Source organism: Camelus bactrianus, chromosome X, assembly GCF_048773025.1.
Source record: "Camelus bactrianus isolate YW-2024 breed Bactrian camel chromosome X, ASM4877302v1, whole genome shotgun sequence".
Taxonomy (NCBI): Eukaryota; Metazoa; Chordata; class Mammalia; order Artiodactyla; family Camelidae; genus Camelus; species Camelus bactrianus.
Window position 1 is genome coordinate 101,381,779 of NC_133575.1, and position 14,533 is coordinate 101,396,311.

At 36.2% G+C, this 14,533-nt stretch overlaps 1 protein-coding gene across 1 annotated transcript; it reads left to right on the forward strand.

Annotated features, from left to right (window-relative positions):
- Window positions 1–1,687: 1,687 nt before the first annotated feature.
- LOC105079691 (olfactory receptor 13H1-like) lies at window positions 1,688–5,740 on the forward strand. Its single transcript, XM_074359233.1, has one exon. The coding sequence runs from the start codon at window positions 4,254–4,256 to the stop codon at window positions 5,190–5,192; it is 939 nt and encodes a 312-aa protein (XP_074215334.1). The 5' UTR covers window positions 1,688–4,253; the 3' UTR covers window positions 5,193–5,740.
- The last annotated feature ends 8,793 nt before the right edge of the window (window positions 5,741–14,533 follow it).

Here is a 14,533-nt window from a genome sequence, read left to right on the forward strand (position 1 = left end):
CCCTGTTTTCATTTCTTCATAACAGATATTACTATCTGAATTGCATTATTTGGTACTTCTTATTATCACTATCACCCCCAATAGAATATAAGTTAAATAAGAGGGGAAGCCTTGTCTCTTTTTGTTCATTGCCATATCTTCAGCAACTCTAACAGAACTGGACACATAGTATGAACTTAATAAATATTTGTTGAATGGATAAATGAATGAATTATTCTACCTGACCATGAAGCCTAGATTGAAGTCTCCCATACACACACCAAGAAGCTCTGAGAAAATATCCACAAGATAAGTAAACTCCAGTACCTGATAAACTTTCAGATTAGGCCACATAGATCAGTATGCTATGGGGATATGTCTTGTAGAATCTGATTATAAGGCAGGAAAGTTGCTGTCAATTAGGCCTTATGAGATTGCTATGTAAGTACTGTCTACACCCAGAAGAGCTGAATCTGGGCAGTTTGCATGCTCTGGGCTGTGCCCTTGAAGTGAAAAATGTCTGTTTTCATCTTAAATCTCTTGTGATTCTGTGGTCAAATTATCATCAGAGCCTTTAAGAACTTTGAAATTAGAAGATTCAGAGAAAAAGATATCTATGGCCTCACAATCAACTTTCCTTTTAGAAATATTGGCCATAGACTTTCTTTCTATTAAGAACTCCCAGATGATATGGTCATTTTCTCCAAAGATTCCGGTCCATTCCATCACAATTAAGACCATAGCATCATTTCACCTCAATGTTTCTTTGCCTTCTGAGAAATGAAATTGTCAGCAAGGCAAATCCCAAATTTATCAGATGCCCTGCTTTTAGCAGACTGAGACTTCCATCAGATGCCTGGACAGCTGAAGCTTTCCATTCCTACTGTAGCTTGCCATGTCCTTTGTGAAATATTTCATTGATGGCCTGCAATTTATCCCAATTTGTATGCTATTACAAATGTTCACCAACTTATTCTCCTTCATATTTTGTGGATTTCCACATAGGTTTAATATATTTTTTAATATACAGGTGTGAGAAGATCCCTTAGAATCACAAAGAAAATTCTTCAGGAATAAGTATCTCACATAGGCAGAACCTTACCATTAACCTCTGTGGAAGAAATGACCACAAAAGCCGACTATGAAGTGACTTTCTGGCTGAAAGTCTTCCTCTTCCATTGTCTTTCTCCAGAGCACTGCTCTATCAGGGGACACATTTTTAGTACCAAGAAACTGACAAGTAAAAATTTCAGGAAAAAAAATTATTCAGGGTCAGATAGCCAAAAACAGATAGTATGATTAAATGCAGTGTAAAAATACCTGAATGGGAGAATCCGTTTAGTGAAAGTGACATCAAGAGCTTTTATTTAAGCAAGCATCTTTCAAGAGTTTTCTCTGTGCAAGGTAGAGTTCCAGAGAAAACGGAGATGACTCAGATATGGTCGCTAAATCCAGGAGCTTATAGCTTCTAAAATGTGTACTCAGCCTTACTTCCATTATAAAGGGTCAGAGTACTTAAAGTTAAAAAAACTAAATAAAAATAAACTTGATCTAATCTCTGTTGAACTCATAACTGTACTTGGGAGAGAACTGAATTGACAAACATAGCCTATCATTTGCAGGACCCAACAAATACAAAAGTTAAGTTACACAGTCATACTATGATGTACATCTTAATCTCCAAAATTCCTCAATGTAAATTCTTCATAGCACTACCTGAACATTTAACTTGCTAGCAGAAAATAAAGTAAATGAAGAACTTCCCAGAAAGAAGAAAGTATCTCCTTGAGGGAAAAGAGCCCTGATTCCCCACCACCACAATATTTACTGACTGGAATTGTTGCTATAAGGAACACTCAGTGAAATGCTCATTAACCAAGTTAGGAGGAAAGTTAACATTATTTTAATGAGCTAAATACAGCAGATGTCTCCTCCTCCTTCTTTCTTTTCTTTCTCCCTATTTGCATTAGGCAACTTAATTACAAAGCAAGAATATCTCCTAAGTCCCCAAGGTGGAAACTGTTCTTCAAGACTGAGGTTGCAAATTCTTAAACCACCACAAGATTATCCAAATTTCCAAAGTCCCTTCTTGTATTTAAACTGTAGCTTCTTTTAATACTACCTAAATATTTTTTGTCTGTAAGTAGATTATACATTTTTGGCAAACACCAGTATTTTAAAAATGACTCAATGTATTCAGAAAGGACATCTCTTCAATTTATTTTTATGTGGCTGGGAACAAAGTAACAGAATTTTGGACACCTCAAGAAGAAATATCATTTTAATATTTGTACAGGCAAAGAAAAACTGCATGTCGTGAACTGGTATAATATTATCATTATTATTATTATCATTATTATTATTATGTTAGAAAATGAGTTTTTTATTGTTTTTTAAGCACCAGCCTTTCATGGTAGCCTTATTATAAGCCACCTTTGTGTAAATAGAAGAAAAAGATATTTAACAAGTAGAAATAAATGTGCATGATTCACCAGCACAGTTAACTCAAGATTTTCCAGCCTTATAACCACAACTGATAGAAAGATTTATTACCACAGCTGCTTGTATTAAACTTCTTTTCCTTGCAGTTGAAGGGATCAAATTTCTTCTTGGAGATTAGTCATTTGTGGGGGTGTTGCCAACTGCAAAATGCTTCTGTTATGAATGAGATGCACTTCCCTGTTGCTGTCCTCCAGCCCTAAGTCAGTGAGTAATTTTCATCTCTTTATATGTCTTTTCCCGCCTACTGTCAGGAACAAATTTTAATGACTTGCACAGTCAAACTTTCTCTTAGTTGTTACTCAAACCAAAAACTTCAGATGGTATTGTTTCTAGTAATGTGAAAACCTCACAAGGGAAGGTAGGATGAAATGACAGTTTGGCACATCTTCACAAGGATGAAATCCAAGCTGAAGGAAAAGTCTACATGGGGTGTGAACGTGGGAAGAGAGCTAAAATATCTGGGGTGCTATAATTGTGCCAGGTACTGTGCTAGGTTCTTTATAAAAATAATCTCATCTAATTCTTGAAACAATCCTGGGAGAGGTTAGTTGATATTCCCATTTCATGTATGAGGAAATTGAATTTCTCAAGACTGTGCAGCTTATTCATGGCTGAAACAGAATTTAGACTTGAATCCAGCTGACTCCCTCGCTTTGTTTGTTTTTCAGTAATCTGCCTTTTGAGTACGAAGAATTACCTAATTATATACAGCACTAATATAACTATACAGTAAGGAGAGATTTGATTCTGTGTCTAAATAAGAAAATCTTAAAGCCAAAAGAGACTTCAACGGGTCATCTCTTTCACTCCCTACTGAAATCATATAAAACTGACAGGGCTTTTTCTTTTTTTTCTTTCTTTCTTTTTTTTTTTTTTTTAACACTTCTGAAAACGTATTCCAAAATTTCTATTGTACCTCTTCATAATTTCTGGTAACTGTTGTCTTCATGAAATCCTTTTATCTAATAAGATTTTCCCATCACCCTTTAAGCTCTTGTTTGGAACTATATGGAGATAGTAGGATCTTCACATTGTAAGCTGCTGTCATTTGAAAATAGATACCAGGATAATTGAACAGAGTGAGATTTCAGTAAATCCACCAGTTGCTTGGTTTTTTCCATGTCATTTTGGCTAGTGATGTCTTTCTATTGAACTGACTCATAGCTTTAGCTACATGTACACTTTCTAATTTACCATGCGTAGGTGGTTTTAATATGACATATAAGAACAACAGCAACAAAAATATTGAAATGCAGAGAACTATTTCGAGCATTCACAACTGGTCCATTGAGCTTAAACATAAAAAATATTATGTGCTAATTGGTGAACCAACTTAAATAAAGCTATTATCGAGCATTTTTGCTGGGGTGATGTGGCATATTTGTTTTTGGTTTTTTTTTTTTTTTTTTTTTTGGTCAAGAATAAAGTTAATCATATAGCCATGCTCCTTTATGAGAGCAATAATTCTGTTTAACCCAACGTACATGATTTTCTTACTTGATCAGTTATAAATAACCCTAATGGGAATCTAACAGTTCAAATAACTGAACCATCCTCTCCTGATCATGTAAGTTTCTACCAGACAGAAAAGAGAACCTGTATTTCCACCATTGGATACTTGAACAGCTGACCCTAACTCAGTAAAACAAATGACATAATAATCAGAGCTTCAGAACATGAACTCTAACAGGCTATGGAGATGCTACTCCTCTTATTTCCTCATGTAGGTGACATTATGTTTTGTCTTCTTTCCCAGTACCTGAGACAACTAAATGGGCAGTCTAAAAAGAGACAATGTTTCTGAGGTGACTGAATTCATACTTGTTGGATTTTCCCAACAGCCTCAAATCCAGGCTGCCTTCTTCCTGGGACTGCTGTTTTTCTACCTGGTCACAATGTTTGGGAACAGCCTTATTGTTGTTGTGGTGAGATGGGATTCTCGACTTCACACCCCCATGTATTTTTTTCTCATTAATTTATCCTTCCTTGATATCTGTTATTCTACCAGCTGGGAGCCATATGCGTTGGCCCAGTGCTTCAGGGACTTCCCCACCATTTCCTATACCAGCTGTTATGCCCAGATGACCAAATCTCTCTTTCTAGGGATGACAGAGTGTATCTTCCTTGCTATCATGGCTTATGACAGGTTTGTTGCAATCTCCAATCCCCTGCGTTACACCATCATTATGAACAATCGGGTTTGCATACAGTTGGCCTTAGGAACCTGGGCCAGTGCTTTTTTAGTAGCAGTCACACCAATCACTGCAATCCCTGCTCGTTATTGTGGGCACAATACCATCAACCATTTCTTCTGTGAGATCCAGGCCCTGCTGAAGCTTGTCTGCTCAGACACCCCTGTCAGTCTAATTCTGGATCTGATTATCAGTGTGTTTACACTGCCCCTGCTCTTCACCTTCATCCTCATCTCCTATACTCGCATTGTGGTTGCCGTACTGAAAATCCACTCTGCAGAAGCCAGGCTCAAAGCTTTCTCCACCTGTGGATCCCAACTGACTGTGGTCACCATATTTTATGGGACAGCCATCTACATGTACCTGAAACCTCAGTCAAAAGAATATCAAGAAGACAAAGTCATGTCAATATTTCATGGAGCAGTTACTCTCATGTTAAATCCCCTCATTTACACCCTGAGAAATAAGGATGTAAAAGTTGCACTTAGGAAGTTAGCTAAAGGAAAGGAAAAATCCTAATGGTTCTCCTGAAGCCTCTCCAATGTGCAAGAAAAAAAATTAAAACTTGGTTCTCAAAATTTTAGTTTACATTTTAAAAACAAACAACAACAAAAACCTTAGTGAGCATTCTTTCCGTGGTCACCACTAGGCACCCACTAACAAGTCTACCATGAATGTTAACGTTTTATCAAGCCACATTAAGAGCTAAAGCCATGAATGTGCATAAAATAGTTCACAAAGAGAATAATAGCAGTAAGTATGTAAAGGTGAAGGTTATGGCCATAGTAGCCCATTAGGGAGAAGTTCTTTCCTGGAGTATAAACCACAAAATTTTTGCAACCAAATATCTTTTTATTTCGCACACAAGGCAGATAAAATCCATATATAAGGCAGTACTCATGCAACCATAGTATGGCATTTGCTCCTCATATCACATTTTATAGGTGTCTGATCCAGTTCGAACCTAATGGACAAATGACCCTTCAATTCCCAACTTTAGGTGATAACATCTCATGGCAAGAAGTATCTTTTGTATGTAAAACACTTTATCATTTTAAAAGTGTTTTTAAATAAGTTATCCTAGTTTATACTTATAATTTCTTATTTTAAAGTAGTTTGCATATTATATGTATTAGTAAATCTTTCTCAACCAACATTTGTTTCTACAAATATTAAATTTCTATCATATCAATTTCTTATAAAGATGTCTAAACTGAAATTATTATTCTTTTGCCTTCTCCTATTTTCCTGCTTTCTCTTCCATGATGTGCCTCTGGCCATTTCTACTCCCACTTCTCATACACATTCATGAACTGTAACATTTCTGCTCTACCCAAGAGTCTTCATGGCCAAGATTGTTATTATTTGTCTCCTTTTCGCCAATATAATAAGATGCCATATGGACTTTCTATTGTTGACAGCCAACATTTATTTTACACTTTGTATTATGGTAACTTATTGATTCTTTTTCTCATCTTAACTTTGATTGACTCCAGAAACCTTCTGCCATAGCACATTCAGAAGGCAATTATGTCTTGCTTCTAAAATTTCCTTTATTCCCAGAGCCTTGTCTTGGGCAGATGACTATTTGGTGACAATATTGTCTATCCTTGGCCTTTTTCTTCACTTTCTGAAGGCTGATTGCTTTGAAGGAATATTATCTGAGAAATTATATATATACATATAATATAATTAGATATATTATATTTAATATACTATATAAATTAATAAATTAAAGATTTAATAAAATACAAATAAAATTAATAAGTGTATAAATTATATACAATGTAAAATATATTATAAAGATATAGTATAGTGTGTATGTAATTATATTCTGTACTGTACTTTGTTGGTGGTACCATATATATAATTGAAGCTATTTGGATTGTAGGCAATGGAGTCAGAAAGCTTGGGTTCAAATTTAAGCTCTACTGTTTATTAGCTGTGGCATCTTTTGCAAATAACTGCTCTGTGCATCAAGTTCCCTACCCATAAAATAAAGATAGTAATAGTACCCTTTCATTGTTCTGTTGGAAAAATTAAATTGATAATCAATTTAAAGTTCTTAGAGCAGCTCCTGGCACATAGTAAGCATTCAATAAGTGTTAGATATTATTGCTATTTTCTAAAAGCTTACAAATACTCCTAGTCTTTGTTTTCTAAAATCAATTTCCTTTATGCATCATCCTCCCCAAAGTATACAATGGGGAGCCTTACCAGCCCATTCTCTAATTTTAGAAACACAATAATATCATATTTGCCTTTGGCTCTCACTTTTATGGCTTTACTCTTAATCTGGTTGACTCCTTTTCCAGTTCCTCTGACCTATGCTTGATATATTTTAAGTAGAGACAGCCTCAAACTTAGGAATGAGTTATGTCCAAAATTTAACTCATAAGTCATCAGCTTGGAACTCAGAGCACATTTTCTCCACTGAGACAGAGTAACAAAATTCCAAGGGCACCTCACCAACACCTATTTAGGTCATCATTCTATCACTAATGATTCTAAAGGCCTTAGGAGTATTTTCCAAAAAAAAAAAAAGGCTTTAGGAGTATTTTCTAAAGTATGTTTATTGTAAGATAGGTTTTGAGCTACCATTTGGATTTTAAAAGCACAGGCACCATTAGATGGCATTAGTGATCAAAAAAAAAAATCTGCCATGAGGATCTGCGTAACCTTCCTCATTGCCCGAGTGTATGCGGAAATCTCCACAAGATGTATGAGTGGGACTCAGGGAGCTTATCTAGGACCAAAAAAGTAGTAACTGGCTTCTATGTGTGAGTCATGCACAATTCAAAGGACTGCTACCGCTTTCTTCATTTCTTTTTATGTTATTGCTGATGTTGGATGAATTGGCAACACAAAGCCTCAGGTTATTCATTCGATAAAGATTTTTAAAGTGGCTACTGTATGTTAGGGATACAAATCCAAGTAAGTCATTTTCTTGCCTTTGAGAGGCTCATATCAGAGTTGGGGAGTAAAGAAGCACAGTGAAGTGCTACAGATACTATGATCCATATTTGTACAAGTTACAGAGACCAGTTCTAACTGGTCAGTTAGAAAATCTTTAACAAAGGAGATGACACCTTTGGTAGAGTCTTGAGAGAGGAATAGTTTGTCAGTTGGGTAAGGGAGGACAATTTTAGTAGATGTAGTGTGAACAAATACAGAGCTACAAAACCCAGTTTGCTGTACTTCCAGATACTGCCAATTCCATTCCCACAGCAGAGGGTGTGGGAAGTGTTTTGGCAATATATAAAACTTGAGAAGAAAGCAGCAGGCCAGATTATGGGAAGACTGCTATGCTATATTAAGGAGCTTTCATTTTATTTATTCTATGGGTCAGCCTGAAGGGCCAAATCCAGCTCTTGGCTTGTACAGCCCATGAGCTAAGAAAGGTTTTCAAATTTTGAATGGGTGTTTTAAAAAAAAGAAGAAGACTATTTGACAAAAACTACATGTGGCCTGTAAAGCCTAAAACATTTACTACCTGACCCTTTACAGAAAAAAAAAAATGTGCTGAGCCTTGCTACAGAAGGTGGGTAACTACTGTAAAGATTTTTGAGCAGATCAGCAACGTGTTCAGAATTACGTTTTTAAAAGCTAACTTTTATGACAAATGTGTAAAATTGATTGAAGAGATAGAAGATTGGACATAGGGCCAATTAAGAGGCTGTTAAGAATCATCTGAGACCTGACGCAGACCCAAACTAAGGGTATGGCAATAGGGATTTGGAAGAAATTTGGGTCATTAGAACATCCCTTCCTTTTTCACTTTTACATGCAATTTCATTCATATTCAACATGCATTTTCTCAGAAGCAGGATCTTTAGCACAAATATAGTAAGGGGTGTCAGGGTCGGGTGATCTCATCCGCAACATTTCTTTCCCAACATTCAATGAGCACAGAGAAATGTGAAGACAGTAGAGTCCAAAGTCACATAGTTGTGTTTTATTCATATATTACAACTCTTTCTCTGACTCAGAGTAGCTTTGTATTGCATATAAAATTGCATTTTGTTCAAACAAAATGTGTTTATTTAAAGATAATAAATATCCTCCGGCTTCTTGCATGATCTCTGAAGTTCACTGATCACCGGTCACACATTTAGACATACTGTTGCATCTCATGCATCATGAATAGTGCCACCATGAGCCTTAATAAAAAGATTTCCAAAAATGGTGTTTAGTAATGTCAGTGACTCCCAGCTTCTAAGTTTTTCTTTGCTCAAATATCATTAACCCTCCTTGTTTTATCATATTGGTCATTTCCTTCTTATCTCATATATCATAGAAACCCACAGATATAATCATTTTGCAGTATATACATGTATAAAATCACTACGTTGTACACCTTGAACTTACACTCAGTTATGTATCAATTATATTTCAATAAAGATGAGGGGAAAAGAAAGAAACCCACAGCTAAATATTTGCTCAGCCCATGCAAAAAAGCCCTAGAATAATAATACCTAAATTTTGTTCAAGATATGTTCACAAATATTGTTTCATTTCAGCTTCACAACAATGTGAAGTCACTTTACAGATGAGAAATTCCAGGATCTGGAAAGATTTGCCCAAGGTAAAAGTAGAATTAAGTAGAAGTAGAATTAACCCATCTCTGACCCCAAAGCTTGTAGATTTTCCATTATACTGCATCCATAAGGCAACAGATTCAGATTTTCTCATCAACATCTTGTTCATGATGCTCACTCACACTGAGCTGTGAAGTCTGTTGCTGAGTCACTCTTATTTGCTGCTTGTTTTTTCATACCCCCCATATTAGCCTATATCTTTTCCTGCATTACAGCTCCATAAAGGATTCTCATAATGGACTTATAGTCATCTTAACCTACCTGTCTATAATCTCTCAAACACATGACAACCTTCTCTTCATGCACGTGAGAAAATGTCAGTAGCCTTGTTTGCCTTTGCTTTGTCCCTGTATTACCCAGACTCTCTGTCTATTGCAGATATTTGTCATTTGCCCTTTAATTTTCCCTATTTCTGTTCTAATTTCTTTATTTTTTTCTGTGCTCTCCATTAGTTTGTTCTAATATTGAAAATATCTGTTTTTTCTCTTCAAAGCATTTGGCTCCATTTCTTTCCTTGAGAGCTTTCTTCAAATTATTTTTTCATTTGTACCTATCCTCTCTGACAGCTTGAAATGAAAGCTTGGCTTCTCTCCCCTTGACCATTCCTCATCATTTTCAATGCCTTCTCTTGCTTATATGGATTTGCTCATCTTACTTTTACCTCTGCCAAATTTCCAAGCTTTTATGAAATTAATTTCAGCTATTACCATTGCATGATCAGAAAAAGTGCTATCTTTCATTTTATATGTCAGACCTCTACTCTCTCTTGCATATAAATCCTGTCAACCCTACTGGATCATTTCCCTTTTATGTAAGCATATTGCAAAGTGTTAGCATATGCTTCCAAATAATCTTTCAAGTCTACATTTTTGTGCACAATTTTCTAAATATTCAGCTTCACTGGTCAATTTCCAATTATCTCTGGCCATTTTCCCTTTTCTAAGATGTAATTGAAATGCCCCTCCACTCCAAAACCACTCTACTTTATGAAGAATGAAGAAAGGGCACCACATCCTTAATTTATAAATCCAAGCTGTTCTCCTCCCCAGTTGACATCCTTGATCATGCCCTCCAATTCATATCTTCCATCTTTCAAACATTTGCAATATGATATTTTACCAAAAATCCTCCCTCTGTTGTAGTCTCTTCTTCTTTTTCAATAAGAACATCAAACAAAGCCATGTCATATGAATAATGAACAGGTACTATAAGCAAACAACAGTATGTTATGGATATAAAGAAAACAGATAAATTATTTGTGAGTAAGAAGAAATGTGGTTTATTTCTTTAACACAGAGGAATTTGAGCTGCGTTTGGAAACATAGATAGCATTTAATAGCATGAGATATAATCATATTCCAAATGGCAGGAAAAAATGTGCAGAAGGGTAAATGCATGTCATAGGATGTATTTTCGGAATGTCTAGTTCCTATGGGCTAAAGGAAGGGCTGACTTGTAATAGAAAGTGATAGCCAGAGAAAGGATAGCATAGTGGGGGAAAAAAACTTGAACATGCTTACAGGATAAGGGGAAAGAGTCAGTATAAAAGGAATGTGAAGTGTTAACACAAAACAAAGAAAATTCTTTTATTCTAGAGCGATGAAAGGAAATGAAATACAGATCACTAGTAGAAGAATTTTTCTTGGGCATAATGAGGAGTCCTTTCCACTGAGGCAAGAGGGAAGGAGTCAGTATTGAGATAAATATATACCTCTTTGTAAAAGGAAGGCATAGGAAGTTTATGAGTTCTATCCTGCTGACTTCTATTTTCTGGAGTAGTAGGGAGGTCAAGTACTGAGAGTTTAAGTAGAAGTGATGAAGGAGAGGATAGGGGAGGCTCAAGGAGGTTCCAGTAAGCTATTGTGGGGAATGAAGGAGAGAGCAGTCTAGGAAAACATCAGATTATCATGACATGGAGCTTCAAAGTGAGCTTGAAAGCCATAAATATGTAGAAGCATAAATCCACATAGTTGTGAGATATTTGCACTATTTAACAGTTTAAGTGTAAGAAAGTATAACCTGGATAAGGCCTATATGTAGGAAAAGAGTTTAATTCAGGTGAAATTGGGATGGGGATGAATCCCAATGTCACAAGAGAGTATGCTGTGCTTGAAAAACCGCAGGAGTTTGCTATGGCTGAAAACATAGTATCTGAGGCTGAAAAAGTTAATCAGGGACCTAATAATTGATGTTCTCATATTCCTTTGGCAATGGAGATCCATTGAATGATTTTGAGCATGAGAATGACTCAATCAGACTTGTGTTTTGAAAACATCACTAGGGAATATCTGCAGAGGGTGGATTGGGAAGAGAGACTGGAGGCAAAGTTGCCATTTAAGAGGTTATTTCAATAGTACAAATGAGAAGACCTGCAAAGAAGTGGGCACAGAGAAGAGGAAATGAATTAGAGAACTACAGAGACATTTGTTTGAGGGTAGATTTGGGAAAACTTGGTGAATAAATGGGATTTTAGTTTATTTGAATTGTATTTCTTCCTACAGATCTTTCTTCATTACTCCACTCTAGCTGATAAGCAATCCTGCCTCTGGTAGAAGCCAAAAGAAAAAAAGTTTAGGACTAAATGCATCTGAAGCTTACAGTGTATTATTGAAATTTGAGCAGTCTAATGGAAAAAGCATAGGCTTTGGAGTCAGACAGTCCTAGGTTCTAAACCCAGGTCTGCCACTTAACATCTGCATGATTTGGCATGGTTAACTTCACTGAGACTTAGTTTCTCCCTCTAGAAAATGAGGATCATTTCTATTTTCCAGAGCTATAGTGATATTTAAAATGAAATACTGAAAAATGTATAGAAGGTAGGTGGCTTGAACACTTCTTGGTATGTAGTAAATGTTCAATAAATTGTAGCTAATTCTGTGTCCATTATTTTTGATACTATTCTATCTTTGTTGTTATCTCAGTATTCATGTAGTCCTTTTTTCAAGTTCTGCTGTCTCTTCCAGGGCTAGTTTCATAGTGTCACAACCTGCTCCTGTCTTCTTTACACTGAAGTCATACATACATTATACATACATATATACATACATTATAAATAGATGACTCCTCAGATATCACTAAATAAGCCATTGTGTTTTAAGCACCATACATGTTTCAGGTCACATGGTATGGAGAACCCTCCCTGCCTCTAGTTCACCAATGAGCCAGCTGGCTCCAGATTCACACCAACAGCAGAGGCTGTCCTTGAAATCAGATTGTATTTGGCTCACGGATAAAACCATACCACACAAAAATGCCATCTCAAATCATGTGTTTAATGGTTGTTACCATATCATATGTACAAATAAACCTCATATAATTCTATATTTCATGTATGAATATGTTATATTGGTATTCTCTCAGTCATGCCTCACATAGAAATACCTGAAAAAGTACAAACTGGAAGAAGCCCTTCAAATCCCATCACTTAAGGAGCTCCTCCAAAAGCAAAATCATAGCAGCTAAGACCCCTCTAACTGCATCACGGGCAGCTGTCCCTGAAATAATATCTGCCAAATTGGGTGGCTGCCCACAGAGACTGCCCTTCAAATAACCTTTGGTATGTGGCTATGTCTCTAGTTACACCCTGTGAATGACGGAAATCCTGCCATATAATGGCTTTCCTTGCATTACACATGTACAGACATAATCAAAATAGCTTACTGTTTCCTTCTAAATAAGTCCAGTATGTTTCCTTTAACAGAAGTAGCACATTTGCAGTTCTTTCCTTGGCAATCTATTGGGTTGTTGCTCAAAGGGATAATATTTCCAGGACTAGGGTTCAACTTTAAGTGATAACCTGAGTTAGGCACACAGAACAGCTTGTGAATGAAAGGAGATTAAAATGAGAGGAATTTTCCAAAATTTCCCTTCAGCATTAGCCCTAAAGCCCTAAATTAATAAGACCTCCAATGAGACTTTATTGGGCACTTTTAACAATGTTGTCAATCAGATAGTCTAGAATATTCCCCTGCCCAAACTAGAAGTGGGCTCAATGGCATTCTCCATGCTTCTATTTCCCTTATTGTAGTGTGGAACCACTTGCCTAGAGCTGGAGCAAAATGGGGTTGTGAGAAGAAGAGAGAAAAGTGATCTATCAAATACTGGTCCTAATCTCATCTCACCCTCAAATATCCACAGGGCTGCTATCAGAGAGAGGAAAATCCACATGGTGGGGACCTTTAAAAAGTATGAAGAGTCTGCTTGGCTATGACAGAAGAAGCAATGGATTTTAAGTAACAAGTTAGGAATACTTGTTCAGGTAAAAGCAGGTAGACCTTCTGTTAGCCTAGAGATTTCAGGGACATTTATGACAACAGTTCCCAGTCACCTCACTATTTGAATAGCAGCTGACTGAATGTTTATGAGCTTTAAGAATAAAATATACTATACAGTGTAATCTTGTTTATCTATTCTACAATTTTGAAATCCCAATCTATCCCTTCCCACCCTCCACCAGCACAGGGAAATATACACAAAATGTTATGATAACTCACAGAGAAAAAAATGTGACAATGAGTGTGTATATGTCCATGAATGACTGAAAAATTGTGCTGAACCCTGGAATTTGACACAACATTGTAAAGTGATTATACATCAATAAAAAATGTTAAAAAAAAGAATAAAATATACTGTAATAAAATAATAAAATAATTAATTAATTGAGTAATAAAATAATTTTAATACATTCTGAGGCAAGAACAGGTAAGCTATGCCAAGGAATATCTTCACTCTAGTCTTAAGACGGTTTGTGCCACGTGCCCCCAGCACCTAGTGTTTCCTTGCCCTTGAGGTACATCTGGCCTCGACTATCATTGCCTAACATTTTTCCAGTAAAGTTATTTCACTTTGTCTCCTGCATGTGTACAGCGCAAAGCACCTGGACATGATGATGAATTTTAAGTATGCTGTAATAAACAACACAATCTTCTGGTTGTGTTTCACTATAAAATGGACCCTTCTGGCTTTTCTCGTACCCACATGTGTGTTTGTGTACATGAGTGCTTCCAAGCATGTATATAAACAGTAAGTAACAAGCAAAAACAAAGTAGCATCCTATAGGAACTAAAGCAGTGAGTGTCTACAGCGTGTGACTCTCTATCTTCATTCCAGGCTGAATCACGTGCCACTCCTGTTTGCCAAAGTTAAATAATCACTAGTATCTATGACATTATATGACTTCCACTCCAGAATCATCAACAACTTTCCAGCACTTTCTGAATGCTCTGGACTGAGTAGCTGGATCCCAGAAATACAACTATCTGA

Coding starts and splice junctions, on each gene's coding strand:
- LOC105079691 (XM_074359233.1), top strand. CDS start 4,254: ATGGGCAGTCTAAAAAGAGACAATGTTTCTGAGGTGACTGAATTCATA.